This window comes from Microcebus murinus, chromosome 1 (assembly GCF_040939455.1).
Source record: "Microcebus murinus isolate Inina chromosome 1, M.murinus_Inina_mat1.0, whole genome shotgun sequence".
Classification (NCBI taxonomy): domain Eukaryota; kingdom Metazoa; phylum Chordata; class Mammalia; order Primates; family Cheirogaleidae; genus Microcebus; species Microcebus murinus.
In genome coordinates, this window is record NC_134104.1 from 79,707,170 (window position 1) to 79,725,618 (window position 18,449).

The following is an 18,449-nucleotide window of genomic DNA, read 5'->3' on the forward strand; positions in this document are numbered from 1 at the left end:
GTGCACCTGGAGAGTGTTCAAAAACATTGACACCCTCCTGTATCTCAGAAAAATTAAGTTATTTGGTCTTGAACGGGTCTCAGACATTAGCGTTTCATAAAACCCCCCAGATGATTCTAATGTGCAGACAGATTGAAACTCGTGAAGTCAGAAGAAGCTACATTTAAATATTGTCACCACGACTTATGGTGTGAGCTTAAGTGAGTTACTAAGCCTTTCTGAGCTTGTTTCTGCCTCTGTTAAAATGAGATTAACCCAGTGGCTCTCTCCTGGGGATAATTTTGCCCCTCAGAGGACATATGTCAATGTTCTTAGACATTTTTATAGTCATACTTTGGAGGTAGGTACCAGCATCTAGTGGGTAGAGGCCAGAGACTCTGCTAAACATCTTAGAATGCCCAAGACAGCTCTACACAGCAACAAATTATCTGGCCCAAAGTGTGAATAGTGACAATGCTGAGAAACCCAGGACTAACAGAAGCTACCTGAAAGTTTGATATGGGGAATAAGTGATATAGTGTCTGTGAAAGTACCTGATATTTTACTTTTTCCTTCTTAATCACATTGGTGGTGATTATGCTAAACTGGAAGATTTGGTAATATTGACAAAAAAGTGAGATTGAAACCCATTGCAGTAGTTTGAATGTTGGTGTTTCCCCAGAATTCATATATTGGAACGCAATGTGATAACATTAGGAGGCGGGCCTTTTGGGGCATAATTAAGTCATGAAGGCTCTGCCGTCGAAATGGATTTAGTGCCCTTATAAAGAGGTTGAAGGGAGCTGCCGTGTTCCTTCTGCCACGTGAGGACACAGAGAAGGCACCATCTGTGAGGAACAGATCCTCACCAGACACCAAATCTGGACTTCCCAGACTCCAGAACCATAAGAAATAAATTTCTGTTGTTTATAAATTACCCAGTCTAAGTATTTTTGTTATAGGCCTGTCTTACAGGCTGTTTTTGTGGTTGTGCATGTATTAAACACATGATAATGAACTTGAAAAAATTCAACTAGTGGCTGGGTATGGTGGCTCACACCTGTAATCCTAGCACTTTGGAAAGCTGGGGCAGGAGTGTCACTTGAGGAATTCAAGACCAGCCTGAGCAACATAGTGAGATCCCATCTCTATAAGAATTTTAAAAATTAGCTAGGCATGATGGTGCATGCCCAGAGCTACTCAGGAGGCTGAGGCAGATCATTTGAAGATCATTTGAACCCAGGAGTTTGAGGTTGCAGTGAGCTATGATGACACCACTGCACTCTAGCCAAGGTGACAGAGCGAGAACCTGTCTCAAACAAACCAACCCCCCAAAACAAAAAAATCAACTAGTATTGAAAGATCAAGGATATTCTTTACATGTCATTTACATGTTATATGTATATATTTTATACACATGTACATACAAGCATATCTCATTTTATTATACTTCATTGTGCTTTGCAGATATTGAATTTTTTACAAATTAAAGTTTTGTGACAACCCTGCCTAAAACAAGTCTATCAACACCACTTTTCCAACAGTATGTGCTTACTTTGTGTCTCTGTCACATTTTGGTAATTCTAGCAATATTTTGAACTGTTAAAAAAAATATTTTGAACTGTTTCATTATTATTATATCTGTAATGGTGATCTGTGATCAGTGATCTTTCACATTACTATTATAATTGTTTTGGGGGTGCCAAGAACCATTCCCATATAAGCTATCTATTGAGTGAACTTAATACATTGTCTATGTTTTAACTACTGCATCAACCAGGCATTCCTCCCTCTCTCTCTCCTCTCTGACTTCTCTGTCCTCTCTCTCTCTCTCTCTCTCTCTCTCTCTCTCTCTCTCTCTCTCTCTCTCTCTCTCTCTCTCTCTCTCTCTCTCTCTCCTTGGGCTTCTGTAATCCCTGAGACACAAAATATTGAAATATTAGGCCAAATAATAACCCTATAATGGCCTCTAAGTGTTCAAGTAAAAGGAATACACTGATGCCTCTCACTTTAAATCAAAAGCTAGAAATGATTAAGCTTAATGCAGAAAGCATGTTGAAAGCTGAGAAAGGCTAAAAGCTAGGCCTCTTGTGCCAAATAGTTTGCTAAGTTGTAAATGCAAGGTAAAAATTCTTGAAGGAAATTAAAAGTGCTACTCCAGTGAACACACAAATGTTAAGAAAATAAAATAGCCTTATTGCTGATATAGAGAAAGTTTTAGTGGTCTGCATAGGAGATCAAACCAGTCACAACATTCCCTTAAGCCAAAGCCTAATCCAGAGCAAGGCCCTAACTCTCTTCAATTCGAGGAAAGCTGAGACAGGTGAGTAAGCTGCAGAAGAAAAGTTTGAAGCTAGCAGAGGTTGGTTCATGAGGTTTATGGAAAGAAACCTCCGTAATATAAAAGTGCAAAATGAAGGAGCAGGTGCTGATATAGAAGCTGCAACAAGTTATCCAAAAAACCTAGCAAAGATCATTGGTGAAAGTGACTACTCTACACAATAGATTTTCAGTGGAGACAAAACAGGCTTCTATTGGAAGAAGATGCCATCTAGGACTTTCATAATTAGAGAGGAAAAGTCATTGTTTAGCTTCAAAGCTTCAACGGACAGGCTTGCTCTGTTGGAGGAGCTAATGCAGCTGGTGACTTTAAGTTGAAGCCAGTGCTCATTTACCATTCTGAAAATCCTAGGGCCCTTAAGAATGGTGCTAAATTTACTCTGCCTGTGCACTATAAATGGAACAGCAAAGCCTGGATGACAGCACATCTTTTATAGCATGGTTTACTGAATATTTGAAGCCCACTGTTGAGACCTACTGCTCAGAAAAAAAGAAAAATTCCTGTCAAAATATTACTGCTAATTAACAGTGCACCTAGTCATCCAAGAACTCTAAAGGAGATGTACAAGAAAATGAATGTTGTTTTCATTGCCTGCAGACACAATATCCATCCTGCAGCCCATGGATCAAGGAGTAATTTCAACTTTTGAGTCTTTTATTGAATAAATACGTTCCATAAGGCTATAGTTGCCATAGATAGTGATTCCTCTGATGGATCTGACAAAGTAAATGGAAAACCTTCAGGGAGGGATTCACCATTCCAGGTGCCATTAAGAACATTCATGATTCATGGGAGGAAGTCAAAATATCAACATTAACAGGAGTTTGGAAGAAGTTGATTCCAACCTCATGGATGACTTTGAAGGGTTCATGACTTCAGCAGAGGAAGTCACTGTAGATATGATGGAAATAGCAAAAGAACTAGAACTAGAAGTGGAGCCTGAAGATATAATTGAATTGCTGCAATCTCACAATAAAACTTGAAGAAATGAAGAATTGATTCTTCTGGATGAGCAAAGAAAGTGGTTTCTTCATCTTCCTAGTGAAGATGTTGTGAATATTGTTGAAATGACAACAAAGGACACAGAATATTACCTAAACTTAGTTGATAAAGCAGCAGCAGGGTTTGAGAGGATTAATTCCAATATTGGGGGAAGTTCTACTGTGAGTAAAGTGCTATCAAATAGCATCACATGCTACAAAAAAAATCTTGCATGAAAGGAAGTGTGGCAAACTTCATTGTTGTCTTATTTTAAGAAGTTTCCATAGCTACCCCAACCTTTGGTGACCACTACCTTGATCAATCAGCAGCCATGAACAACAAGGCAAGACCTCCCACCAGCAAAAAGATTATGACTCTCTGAAGGCTCAGATGATTGCTAGCATATTTTAGCAATAAAGCATTTTTTAATTAAGGCATGTACATTTTATAAATTTAATGCTATTGCATACTTAATAGACTATAATATAGTGTATATATAACTTTTATATGTACAAAAATTGTGTGATTCATTTTATTGTGTTCGCTTTATTGTAGTGGTCTAGAACCAAAACCACAATATCTCTGAGATATGCCTGTATATATAATTAGGAATAATACAATTTAACATAACCACACATATACAGTACATATTGTTTTATATCTTATGGGTAAGATATATAGCTTCTGTTCTTTTGTTACAGTGTATTTTCTGGATGTCAGATCTTTGAATGAGAGACTCATAGAAAGTAAGAACTTGAAAGAACCTTAAAGATGATTTACTTCAATCACCTTATTTTATACATAAATAAAATGACTTTCTATGTAAAAGGGTAACTTATCCAAGATCATATGGTCACGTAGTGGCAGAGCCAAGACTAAGCTCTTTGTAAACATCACATCAGAGTCAGGTCCTCTGTACCATTGCCTGTTGTGGCCGATTACAGAATGGGGGATGACACACACAGAACATATACATAAGACGCAGACAGACAGAATTGGCTGCAGTCCCAGAAGAAAAAGGACACAAAGACAAGACATGGTTTCAGACTGCAGCACTGAAAATGTGCTCGTCATTTATTTTATACAGTTTAATTGGACAAGTGTCCCGCAGCCATTTTCTCATGCTAGCCACTTTCCCAGCTACTTTTTGGTATGTGACTTCCCACGGCCAACAACACCTGCTTTTCCAGTCAAAGCAAAAAGCATGGGCTTCTACAAGAGATCTCTTTGATGTTTCATACCACTTTCAGATAACAAACAATCTTGGCTCGAGTGCGAGAGACTGAAAAATCCTTGACCATCTTGTAGCACCTAGCACCGTGTGCTGGTTGCCAGGTAACCTTGGCTTGCATGCGAGGCCACAGGTTCTTGGCCGTTTGCCTGGAGAAACAGTTTCTTCAGCCGGTCAACAAGCCACATCCTGCTGATTGTGGAAACAAGCAATGGGCTCCTGATTGTGGAAACAAGCAATGGGCTCCTGTTCTGCTGACTTGGGGTCTCAGCCAATCTGACCCTGGGACGGCTTGCTCGCTTCCTTCAATTGCCAAAGTGATTACTCCCCAAAGTGATTGACACATAGGATCAGGTTAATTTGTTAGTAGGTAACCTCCTGGGGAAAGCACTGGCTTTCCTCTGTTTCCAGGATGACATTTGCAGGCCTCACATTCAACACTCTTTGAGTTGTTACTGTTACTACTATTACACTTGTAAGGTACTCCATTGTCTCCAAGATCCTTTCACATTTGCTATTCCTTTCTGTTCTAAAAAACAAACACAAATAAAACAAAGCCTGCAAAAACCGCAAGCATTATCGTATTTTCAAATGCGTACACTGGCATTCAACAGCATTGTATGGTTTACCCAAGATCATGTAGTTAGAAGGATCAGGATCTGTACTCTAATTCAAGCCTTCAACTCTCAAGTTCAAGGTCTTTTGTTGATCTTGTTTTAAAGATTGTTTTGCTAGATACAGTGTTAACTACCAGGAGGTGGCATAATGTAGTGCTGAAGAGCGTGGCCCAGGAGCCAGATTACCTTGCTTCAATCCCAGTTCTGCCACTTATTTTTTATATGACTTTGGGGAAATTACTTAATGTTAATATGCCTCAGTTTCCTCACCTATAGACTGTGGGGTGATGGTGATAGCACCTGAGATGCACTAGAAGAGACAGTCCCTATAAAGCAACACATGTCATAACCTTATATTTTCTTATAATTCTCCTGATATATTGGATTTCCTTCCTTCCTTTCCCTTCTCTTCCCTCCCTCCCTCCTCCTCCTTTCCTTCTCCCTTCCCTCCCTCCCCACTCTCTCTCTCTCTCTTTTTTCTTTTCCCTTCTCCCTTCCCTTTCCTTCCCTTTTCTTTTGACAGGATCTTGCTCTGTCCTCCAGGCTGGAGTGCAGTGGCATCATTATAGCTCGCTGCAACCCCAAACTCCTGGATTCAAGCGACCCTCTTGCCTCAGCCTTCCAAATATCTGGGACTACAGGTGTGCACCACCACACCTGGATAATTTTTCTTATTTTTTGTAGAGATAGGATCTCAACTATGTTGCCCAGGGTGGTCCTGAACTCCTGGTTTCAAGTGATCCTCCTACCTCTGCCTCCCCAGGTGCTCAGATTATAGGTGTGAGCCACTGTGGCTGGTTGGATTTTCTTTATATATTATTCATCATAGGCCATTAGTGAATACAGTTGAATGAGGGTTTTATACAGATGTTAGATTATACAAACATAATAACACTTGATGTACTTGAAAGAGAGATTTTCATAAAAGTTATTAATAGCATTTGTCTGACTTTCCAGGCCAAAAGTACTCTGATGTAAAGTACCATCATCATTCTTTACAGATCTAGAAAAAATAATTCTTCACTTTGTATGGAACCAGAAAAAACCTTGTATAGCCAAAACAATCTTAAGTAAAAAGAACAAACTGGGAGGCATCAGTCTTCCTGACTTCAAGCTGTACTATAAAGCAATAAAAATTAAATCAGCCTTGTACTGGCACAAGAACAGAGGCATCGATCTTTGGAACAGGACTGAGATTCCAGAGATGAAACCATCTTCATATGGAAACCTAATCTTTTTTTTTTTTTTTTTTTTTTTTTTGAGACAGAGTCTCGCTTTGTCGCCCAGGCTAGAGTGAGTGCCGTGGCGTCAGCCTAGCTCACAGCAACCTCAAACTCCAGGGCTCGAGCGATCCTTCTGCCTCAGCCTCCCAAGTAGCTGGGACTACAGGCATGTGCCACCATGCCCGGCTAATTTTTATATATATATATCAGTTGGCCAATTAATTTCTTTGTATTTATAGTAGAGACGGGGTCTCACTCTTGCTCAGGCTGGTTTTGAACTCCTGACCTTGAGCAATCCGCCCGCCTCAGCCTCCCAAGAGCTAGGATTACAGGCGTGAGCCACCGCGCCCGGCTGGAAACCTAATCTTTGATAAAGCAGACAAAAATATACATTGGGGAAAAGAATCTCTTTTCAATAAATGGTGCTAGGAAAACTGGATAGCTACCTGCAGAAGAATGAATCTGGATCCCTACTTCTAACTTCTCACAAAAATCCACTCAAGATGGATAACAGATTTAAACCTAAGGCAAGAAACCTTAAGAATCCTAGAAAAAGATGTTGGGAAGACCCTTTCAGACATTGGCCTAGGCAAAGAATTCTTGAAGAAGACCTCCAAAGCAATCACTGCAGCAACAAAAATAAATAAATTGGATCTGATCAAATTAATCTGTGCTTCTGCACAGCCAAGGAAACTATCATTAGAGCAAATAGACAACCCACAGAGTGGGAGAAAATATTTGCTCTCTACACTTCCGATAAAGGTCTGATAACAAGAATTTATCTAGACCTCAAAAGAATTAACAAGAAAAAATCAAACAACCCCAACAAGAAATGAGCAATGGAAATGAACAGAAACTTTTCCAAAGAAGACAGAATAATGGCCAGCAAACATATAAAAAAATGTTCAACATCTCTAATCATTAGAGAAATGTAAATCAAAACTATAATGAGATATCACCTCACCCCAGTGAGATTGGCCTCTATTAAAAAATCCCAAAACAACTAATGCTGGTGAGGATGTGGAGAGACAAGAACACTCTTACACTCTTAGGGGGACTGCAAATTAGTGCAACTTTTGTGGAAGAGAATTTGGAGATACCTCAAAGAGCTAAAAATAGAAATACCATTCAATCCAGCAATAGCATTATTAGGCATCTACCCAAAAGAGCATAAGACATTCTATAATAAAGACATCTGCACCTGAATGTTTATGGCAGCATAATTCACTATTGCAAGGATGTGGAAACAACCCAAGTGTCTGTCAATTCATGAGTGGATTATTAAAATTTGGTATATGTTTACAATGGAATATTAATTCTAAGAAACGACAGCAAGCTCGCACCACTTATATTATCTTGGATTAAGCTTAAGCCCATTATCCAAAGTGAGGTGACACAAGATCAGAAAAATGGGCTTCACATCTACTCACCATTAAATTGGTACTGACAGATTAACACTATGGTGCTCAAAGGGTGGTGGTGTTCACCAGGGATTCAGGGGTTGGGGGGTAGACCCACATCTGAGGGATGTGGTAAACATTGTGTGGAGGGGAGGGGCATACCTCTAACCCTTGCTAGGGAGAGGCAAAGATATAAAATGCAACCAAAATGTTTGTATTCTCATATTTTCTTGAAATAAAAAAAAAAAAGTACTCTGATGTTCAAGGTTGTGGCTGTACAAATGCTTGTGCTAATGGGGAGATTCCTCCTACAGCAGTGCCTCCAGAATGACAATGGCTGAAATAGGGACGACCTTGGGTTCAGACAGCAGGGGAGGTGTGCAGTGCTCTGGAAGCCTCATCATGCCAGTCTCAGCCCCGGCCTCTGGCTCAGAGAACGGCCCTGTCGGATTTGGCACATTCTTTATGATGTGGGTTTGAGTTTTCAGAAATGTTCTCTGACATGTAGGAACAGAGGTCCTTTCTTTCCAAATGAAAATTCCGTTGGGCCTCTTTGCTTCTTCCATTCAGCAGTGGTCTGTAGGCCACCGGCCATGTGACAGGCACAGTACCATGCCTTGGGGCTGCAGAGATGAATGTCACATGGTGCTTGCCCTTCAGGGACAATATTGTCTCAGGAGCAGAGAAAGGGGGCATGGCAGTGCCAGCTGGTGGTGGAATGATTTGCAGAGCTCTGAAAAGCTACCCACCTGCAAACAGATCCTCTGATGGGCAGCAACACTTTTTCTAGGCTAGGCCATGTGTTTCCCAAAGCACTCTGCTAAAATGTGGATTTCTCACCTGGGATATTAGTGGGTATTAATGGCAGAGTAGGGTCCTTAGTGGAAGGGACACAGGACAGGCAAATTTTTATAAAGGAGATGTAAGAGAAAGAGATCCCCAACCCCTCCCCACATCTGAGAGATGTGACTCTTAGGGGTCACTAGTGACCTAATCACTCCATCCATCTTTCTCCACCATTGTCATGTGCTGTCAGCAGCACTGACAAGCTTCTCAATGGTGTCAGGCAGACGGGGGTATTGTGACGGGAGAGAGTAGTGTAGGAGCTACAAGAGAAGGAAAGGTTTATTAGGGTGATGATTGGGTGGCTCTGTCCTTTTCAGCATTTTGCCTAGTGGAAATCCTGTGTCAAACTTAATGCTGGGTGTTCTTAGGGGAATGAAGAAAGCCCTGAACTTGAAACAGCTGACCTTGGTTGAATCCTGCATGCCTCCCTTTTTTACTGCCCAAGCAATATGATCTTGGGCAACTCAACCTGTTGGGGCTTCAGTTACCTCCTCTATAAAGTGGAGATAAGATATCTCCCACTCTAGATTATTGAGATGATAGACAAATGTGGGGCATCAAGTACAGTGTGTGGCCCGTCGCAGATACTCAGGAAATGGTAGCTAATTCTGTTTATTGTCTTTCCATTGAGAGAACGTATTGGTGAAGGTTAACCTCTCCACATTGCTATGATTGTCTGACCTTCCAGGCCGTCGAAAACTTTGCCTTGACATTGAAGGCCACTGCCCAAATGCTGCAGACGTTTGGGGCCTGCCTGGCCTTGACAGAGCTGCCTGGGGGTGTGCTATCCACTGAAGACCTTCTCATGTCCCACACAAGGCAGCGGGACAAGCTGCAGGTGAGTGGTCTGTGGCCTGTCATGGCCAGCCTCTGTGCCAGCAGGTGGGTCTGCCTCTTGGAGAGAGCCAGGAGCAAAATTAAAAGTTAAGCCCTCTTCTTTCTTCTCCAGTGACTTGGCAGCTACTGACCATATTAAATCTTCCAGACAGTTTGTGAAAAGTCTCTTGAGACTGGGTGGTGACCTGTGGGATGCAGCCCAGGGAGGGGAGATTCCTGGCAGGTGTGTGCTGCTGGGATGAGGCGTGTGAGCACCCTGTCAAGGGCTGCACCCCTGTGATCCTGCTCAGGATGAAGCAAGACATAAGTGCTGAAGCTGCAGACAGAGCGGTTGGCTTTTGAAGTACAAGCTCTACAGCAGCAGTGAAGTTTTGAGGCAGACTTATAAGCTGACTTATTGCTTCACAGTCTCAGGCGTGTGTCTTTTTATTTGGGGACTAGTTTGAGAAAAGGGACTATGGAAGTCTGCTCTGAACTGGGTTTAGGGATAGGTGCCTATTAAATGATTAATAAAAGCATGTTAGAACCTGCTGAGAGCAGAGCTTGGCTGGCTCTTTCAATCCTGCAGCAAAGGGGAGCGTCTCTGGGGCTACTCACTGGGTGCATGTCAGCACCTTTCTGCCTTGAGAAGTACAAACAATCCATGTTTCACAGAATACCAGTTTTCAGTAGGGCAGCCAACCCAGAATGGGACAGTCAGTATGTGTGTCCTTGCTGCATGAAACTTGGGCAGAGCTGAACTGTTTTATCTAGGACCCAAAATTTGCAAAAATGCTTTGCTAGATGGCATTTGTTCATTTATTCAACATGTATTATTTACCATTACATGCTAGGAAAACCAGAACTGCAACCTCAAGAACATGTAATCTTTTTAGGTGAGTCTCAGAGTCTAGTAGTTGAGGCGAATTAAATTTTCAATGTGCCAAAGAACATTGTTAAATTCTGTCTGGAAGGAGGTTGTTATCCAAAAAATGTTCCAAATACATGTCCAAGATTACTCTGAGTAATCAAATGATCTGGACTGAAATTGTGAAATCCTGCCAGCATCCTGGAAGTTTTCCCTGAAAATGCCGCTGAGAGGCTTGACCTTTTCTTTTGCAAACGTTGGCCAGGCTCACCCCACATGATTCCTGGGAGGCACAGGTTGCAGAAAGCAGGGTCTGGGTGCCTGTGTGAAGTCTGCTACAAAGGGGTTTGCGGTTGCACAGGCCAAAAGGTTGTCACTGGCCAGTAGGAGTAGCCTGCAGAGCAGTCTGTCCGTGCTAGGGAGCATTTAATTTAATTTGCATCAAGAAGGATGCCTAGCAGAGCAGAGTCTGTGAGACTGCGCTCTGTGCCCAGGCTCTTGAGCACAGCGTATTGTCTGCCTTAGTCCAGGAAGGGTTTGGAGAGGTTGCAGAGCAGAAGCACAAGGTGGCCATGTGGCCAGTCAGAACAGTCTCTGGGGAAAAGGATAAAAATGTTGGATTTTAGACAAGGACACGTATCTCAGACATAGAAATCAGCCATCGGGTCCTGCTGTTTGTGCAGTGAGGGTGCCCCAGGAAAGGCAAATGAGTGAGTGTATAATTTCTATAATTTCTGAACAGGCAAAGAGTTCGACAGAGGGCACTGGGCAGGGGGCAGGAAAGAGCCAGTCTCCAAGATGGAGTAAGAGCATTTCCTTATGGGTGATAGCCAGCTAGTCTCAGTTAAAACAAGCAACTCTGGAAAGCTAAAACTTCTCTCACATTATGAAGTAGAGAAACTTTGTACATCCACATAATTTAGAGTATTAGTTGACATTTATAAGAAGGAATTTTATACTCTAAATATTATATCTCAATTTGGTGAAACATTCCTAATCTAACCTGTAAGACAAGTGAAAAGAATTTAGGAGTTTCCATTTAATCAGCCTTTTAGTAAGAAAATTAATGAGTAAGAAAATTTAGTAAGAATAAATTTAGTAAGAAAATGAACTTGGGCATCATGTTAAGGCCTTGGCCGGGTGCAGTGGCTCACACCTCTAATCCTAGCACTCTGGGAGGCCGAGGAGGATCACTTGAGATTAGGAGTTCGAGACCAGCCTGAGCAAGAATGAAACCCTGTCTCTACTAAATCTTGCATAAACTAAACTGCATGCTTGCATTCATACTCCATGTTGTCCTAAAATCATGGAGAAGACCTATAACTATTTTTGGATAAAAATTCTCGAAACAATTTATCCAAGTGTTTACCTTGATTAAAAATATTATGTGTATTTGGATTAAGATATTATTCTGTCTTTATTTTACCAAATAGTATTATCATCCTTTTAAAGACAAAAGGTTTTGTAAAGCCTTTTTTGAGTACTAATTATTGGCCTAATACAAATTTGATATTTTTGTTCCTATAACTTGTCAAGAATATAAAAATTATTAAACTAGGGTTACATTTATCTGTTTTCTCATTCAAAAATACCCTAAAGAGAGAAATGATTTAAATTAGAAAAAAAGGAATACTGTTTAAACTTTTATTAACAACAGTAGTTTTTTTGTGATTATTTGTATATATTTTCCTCGTATTAGTGTTTTACCTACCGTTTAATCAAAGGTTCTACATGTAATTGAATAATTTCTTTTCCATGGAAGGTACTTTTTCCAAGTGAAAAACCAGTGTAAGATTCATTCCTCAGAACAGTGAGTTTTTAAATCTATTTAAATATCTGTAAAAGTTACAGTGTATGGTTTACTGTTTTCTCCCAGCCTGGAGAATTTTTTTTTCCTAAGCAGCACAGCATTGTGAAATTTGGCTTGATTTCTTGATTTCCTTTCTGTGGGAAGCTTTATCTTGTCTTATCTTATCTTATCTTAGATCCATATAAGCACCTAGCTGCCTCTACAACCAATCAAAATAGTAGTTTCTTGGAACTGGAGAGTTTTTACAGCCTCACTTGCTAACTCCCTATGTTCAAAATTATCTTCCAATAGAATCTCTTCTTTTGGCCACCCTGATATATCAAACCATCTGTTTACACACACAAAAAAAAATCTGAAAACTTTCACAGAATAGTCTTATCAAACGTTTTAGCAACCAATGACTTTAAAGAAAGCTCTTCTCTAGAAATATAAACTCCTTCCCCTTAGGCTGAGCCACAGTTTGGATCTTAATGTATTCTTATAGTCAATATGTGTTATTTTCTGTATAATCAGATTGTGGGCACTTGGGCGTCATGTTAAGGCCTTGGCTGGGCGCAGTGGCTCATACCTCTAATCCTAGCACCCTGGGAAGCCGAGAAGGATCACTTGAGATCAGGAGTTCGAGACCAGCCTGAGCAAGAATGAAACCCTGTCTCTACTAAAAATAGAAAAAATTAGCCGGGCATGGTAGCACATTCCTGTAGTCCCAGCTACTTGGGAGGCTGAAGCAGAAGGATGGCTTGAGCCCAGGAGTTTGAGGTTGCTGTGAGCTAGGCTGACATCACAGCACTCTAGCCCGGGCAACAGAGCGAGACTCTGTCTCAAAAAAAAAAAAAAAAAAGAGAGGCCGGGCGCGGTGGCTCAAGCCTGTAATCCTAGCTCTCTGGGAGGCCGAGGCGGGCGGATTGCTCAAGGTCAGGAGTTCAAAACCAGCCTGAGCAAGAGCGAGACCCCGTCTCTACTATAATTAGAAAGAAATTCATTGGCCAACTGATATATATATATAAAATTAGCCGGGCATGGTGGCACATGCCTGTAGTCCCAGCTACTGGGGAGGCTGAGGCAGTAGGATCGCTTGAGCCCAGGAGTTTGAGGTTGCTGTGAGCTAGACTGACGCCACGGCACTCACTCTAGCCTGGACAACAAAGCAAGACTCTGTCTCAAAAAAAAAAAAAAAAAAAAGAGTTGAAGCCTTATTTTCCCTCTGTGATGTCACTGTCTCATTTGAGGGACAGAAGGGAAGAACCAGCGTCAGCCTCCTCTGGGAGGTGTTAGTTCCTGGTGAATGAAACAAACAGACAGTTACCTCTGTCTCTTCTGTGAATTAGATCCTTCTTCGGGGTGGGGTGGGATGGGGGTGGGCTCCGTTTTCTGAAGCCGTGCTTTGGGCTCTCTCTCAGTTTACAGGTAGTTCCCCTCCTGCCACAGTAGGGCCCTGGCTGCACAAAGAAAGGAAACTCCCTGAAAGGAAGCATGAACTTACACACATGTTCCAGAAGAAGCACCCCAAACTCCTCCTCCAGCTCTAGTGCTGGCTGTAAAAAAATTAAATATCCAAAATGATTAAGGATACTTTCTTTCCATGGAAACTGAAACTCTGCTTTGGGTCTCAGCAACTTACCTTTACCCCTTCCAAGTACCATATTTCCTCCATCTTTTCCGCTGTGTTTATGGCACATTTTTGTAATCTTACTCAAGCTGACCATGTGGTTCAGTCCCAAAACAGTAACCAGGTCACAGTTTTTGCTTGTATTTTTTTAACAGTGTGAAGAGGATACACAGTGTATAGCATCACTTATGAAGATTCACCCTCCCTGTCCCACACACATTCCTCATGCTCTGCAGCTCTTTGAGTGTACGCCTCTTCCTAGCTTCTCCTCCAATGCCTCCTTCTGCCCTGGCAATGCACCTTTTCTCTTTCAGCTTCTGTACCTTTCTTCCCAGCTCTACACCACAAGAGTGCATATAGATAGATAGATAGATAGGTAATGCCAGAATCCTGCTGGAAGCCCAGGAGCAGTTAAAAAACTGAGTGGGGAAAGCCAGGATCCTCTTTGGTGGGTGGGTGGTAGGAGAGAAAGGCTAAAGACATTTGACTCATAAGTACATTTTTACCATCATATCTGATTTGTCTTTATTCATCTGCAACCTGATTTCTTCTAGACTATTACTAATTTATCCAACCTACAAATATTTAATGAGCATTGATGAGATAAGAAGAAATGAGGGCTGACACATGAGAGTGGAAAAGAAGGGATATGTCCAATTCCCAGGCAGCAGTGCCAGCCAAGTGGCTGACTTGAAGCATTACCTAGAGTGGACAGAGCTGGAGGGGGTGTCTGGAAAACTCGGAGAGGCTGTCTCAGAGAGGTCAATTCTATCATCAGCCCCATTCAGGGACAAGTTTGAGGTTTGGTATGGACAATGTAACCTTCTGGGTGAAATTCTGGAGAGGGATGGGAGATAGGAAACAAAGGCATGAAGTTGAGAGGGCCCAAGAGTACTGTGTGAACAGAGTGGGGAAGTGTTTTTCCACAGGGAATGAGCTTTAAGCTGTGTGAAGGCTGTAGAGGTGGGCGGGCATAGAGGAAGACAGGGTTCATGTGCATAGAAATGATCTTTTGATTAAATCTTGCTCAACGGTGTACAAAACCAGCATCCTGTGACCCAGGAACCAAACCTAGAATTCTTAAGGATTTAAAAGGAAACAGACATCCCCAGTTACAAAGCACTAAGTCCCCATATTAAAAGAACAGAATATAATTGCCTTGGAAGTATAAATCTTTCTCTGTCAAACTGAAATTGCTGCCCATCTCTGCCAAACTTTAATAATTGAACAGGGCTGCAGTTGGTTGGCTTATGGAAAAAGCCATGGTCAACTAACAATTATGACATTATTATTGTTTGTCAGTTTTCTAGCACTTGACATTCAATATCATTTTCTTGATTCTGGTCACTATCTCAGACCAGAACCAGATTTTATTATCAATAACTAGTTTTACTTTTAATTTACAACATCAGCTTGAGATACACAAAAAAGTAGATATTACTTTTGGAGAGGAAAAGTGGACAGGTTAGGGGACAAAAGACTTTCTTTTTTCTAGTATATACCCTTTTGTCTGCCTCTTAAAGGCAAGTCAATTGATTAAGTTTTTAAGCTGCATCTTGACTTCATTAGCATTTAATTTCCGAAATAAAAAATATAGTAATCTCCTATTCTCCTCACCCTAAATCTACCAAGAATTTGTTTTTGCTAATTCCTTCTAAGAGAGACTATATTTTTCTTTCCCTAGGATGAGCTGAAATTGCTTGGAAAGCAGGGGGCCACATTGCTGTCATGCATCCAAGAACCAGCAGCCATAAATCCTACCAGCAAACTCAATCCCAATGAACTTGAGAATGTAGTTACCATGGAAAGGTGAGTGAGTGAAGTGGAATCTGCTATTTCATGAGAGAATAAGTAGTCCTAGATATTGTGAAACAACCAAAAACAGATTGGAACAGCTACTGTTGGGTCTTGGTAGGGCCAAGAAAGATTAATATTTGCAACAACAAAGGAAAAAAGATCATGTCCATCTGGTATCCACCTACAGATATTTTTCATGAGAATTCCATTCCCTCCTTTTATATGTATATAATATGCTCTCATCCCAGTGTTTGAAGAAATATGGTAATATTTATTGAGCTTTATTTCCAAATAATAGTTTGGCTTGGTGCTGTGCTTTACACGTGTAGTCTTGGGTGGGAAAAGGAAGGCACAAAGGTAAGGTCACCTGGGGCACAAGCACAGCAACTGTATCTGAAAAGAAGTTTCTGCCTGAACTGTGGGTGTCTTGATTGAAAAATGGAAGGTGTGGGGACCCGCTGAACCATTATAAAGGCATAAGTGACACAGACTTTCACATAAGGAGGTTGCCACAATTAATAACAATGGCTGAAAACACAGGTGTTATGTATACATCAGCCTGCACAGATGCCTGTGGAAATGAATGCTAATGTAATTCCACTTTCTCATTCTTTCTTGAAAGGCTGTTAGTTCAATTGGATGAAACAGAAAAAGCCTTTAGTCAATTTTGGTCTGAGCATCACCTGAAGCTTAACCAATGCCTACAACTACAGCACTTTGAGCACAATTTTTGTAAGGTATTATTTTCTTGTTTAATGTAACTTTCTTTTCTGGTACATTGACCTCTGGTTTTCTCTTCTCCCTCAGAATCTTTGGTGTTGGATTTCCCTCCTATCCCTAATCCAGCTTCTTCCTCATGTCCTTGTGCTTCCTCACAGAACTCCCTCCCCAAACCCCCTTCTCACTTTTTCAGTAGAGTAGCAATGTTCTAGAACCCCATTTTCCTGTTGTCATGCATGGCATTTTAGTGATGGTTAATCTTCCTTTTTGATTGTTAATCTGTTGAATATAGCTCTAATATTCCACCTTCATGTGTCTTTACACCCCCAGCTTAATCTGAAAGTTAATGGGCTTTAAATAGATAGATAGATAGATAGATAGATAGATAGATAGATAGATAGATAGATAGATAGATAGATATAGATATAGATATACAAGTCCTGAATCCTTTTTGGATTTTTGAGTTTTCTTAAAGCATAACAAACCTATACCTCCAGATAACAAACCTATACCTGCCAGTTGGTTTACTTCTAGACTGTACTAATGTGTCTTGTAGGTTAAGCTTGCCTTGGACAATTTGTTGGATGAACAAGCAGAGTTTACCGGCATTGGAGGCAGTGTGCTGCATGTGGAACAACTTCTTAAGGAACACAAAAAACTGGAAGAAAAGGGCCAGGTTTGTTTTTTGACATTTTTGTGTACTGGGAAGGAAGTCATATTGTCTAATCATTATTACTGTTGGAAAGCTACTAAAGGACACAGGAATGCCCAATCCTGCCCTTCAGTCACTCTACCCCAACCCCAGGTCCCCAAGGAGATGTGCCCATTAACAACTATAACAAATAATGCCAGGATCTCAGTGTTCTATTGAAGCTGCCAGAGCCTGCAGTTAAGGTTGGAGGCTCCAGTGGGATGAGGACTCTGGGCCAGCCCTGCCCTCTCTTGGGGTCAGCAGCCCAGTGGGAGAAGGTCACAATGGGTATATTGCCCACCAGACCAATTATCTGAGAGTCTCACCAGTCAGCTTAGAGCTCCTCCCTGGGGCCCAATGGTGTGGCGGGGGCTGGTTGGCAGTAAGGAGGGGAAACTTTTAAAAGAGGAAACCAGAGGAAAAAAAAAAAAAACTAGTTTTATGCCTGGAACAAGATGGTTTGACAGGGAGAAATTGGTCCTCATTTGTTCTGTTATTATAAGGAATTTCTCCTTTCTCATGCCCCAAGAGTTATAAAAATGAAACTTGTAAAGGAAGATGTATTTTACAATTCTCATATCAGAATTAAATAGTTTCCCAGATCTGCACGCAAGTCAGCACTTAGAAGTGATTCCACTTTAAGTTCTTGCAAAGTTGGTTTATTACAAATTAAGAAAACCAGGTTACTTCTTCCCAGAGAAGTTCCTTTCTGCTTTTTAAAAATTAGGTTCTCCATGTTTTTGTCTTTTGGGGACCAAGTTCCTTGTGGTTAGCACTTCCTTTCTAAGCTAATCTCAAGGCATGTTTCCCAGATGACAATTTGGTGGCACTAGAGATTTGCTTTTTGAAGTGTGAGCCTCTGGCCTGCAGCATTGATGGCACCTGAGTCAGAGCTTGTTAGAAATATAGAACCTCAGGACCCACCTTAGAATCAGAATCTGCATTTTAGTAAGATCCCCAGGTGATTATATACATTACAGTTGGAGACATACCTGTACTAAAAGGTACAAAATAAATGTAAACCAAGGCCACACTGCTTTAACAGCTATCAGTTGCAGATTCAGAGCTGGAGGTGCTTCTGCACATGCGTGAACACACGAGCCCAGCTGTGCACCGAGATCCTCACTCAGGAATCTCATTCTTCCCGAGTGGGCACTCTTTCTGTTATCAGTGATCATCTGACAGCTAAACTAGTGCTGATGACACATGGGTCATCAGAAACATTTATCCAACAATTGAAAAATTGAATTTCATATACGATGACTCTATGTCTTAAGATTCTCCAGGACAGCCCCAATTTTATGTAATTTTATTTTTTTCAAAATAATTCCTTATTAAATATAGATACTATGTAATTTTGCTTGTATCGATTCATATGTTAAGAAAAATATTTCATCAATAAAAATGCCTTCATATATACACAGAAGTGTCTACTGACCTGTTAGGAGGTATTCCTGATGTCTGGTATTCCTGTCCTAGGTTCTGTGGACATGGTGGTGAACCAGACAATCAAGACCCTG

At 41.1% G+C, this 18,449-nt stretch overlaps 1 protein-coding gene across 3 annotated transcripts in view; it reads left to right on the forward strand.

Moving 5' to 3' along the window:
* The window catches only part of MCF2L2 (MCF.2 cell line derived transforming sequence-like 2), a 209,069-nt gene that overhangs the window by 75,544 nt on the left and 115,076 nt on the right, over positions 1–18,449 (forward strand). For all 3 annotated transcript variants that reach the window (XR_012919427.1, XM_076003609.1, XM_076003608.1), the window contains exons 7-10: positions 9,307–9,456; positions 15,406–15,530; positions 16,141–16,255; positions 16,795–16,914. Coding sequence is in view for 2 of the 3 variants with exons in the window: in XM_076003609.1 (XP_075859724.1) it covers positions 9,307–9,456; positions 15,406–15,530; positions 16,141–16,255; positions 16,795–16,914 (510 nt within the window). In the remaining variant the exon portion in view is untranslated. The remainder of the gene's footprint in view (positions 1–9,306; positions 9,457–15,405; positions 15,531–16,140; positions 16,256–16,794; positions 16,915–18,449) is intronic.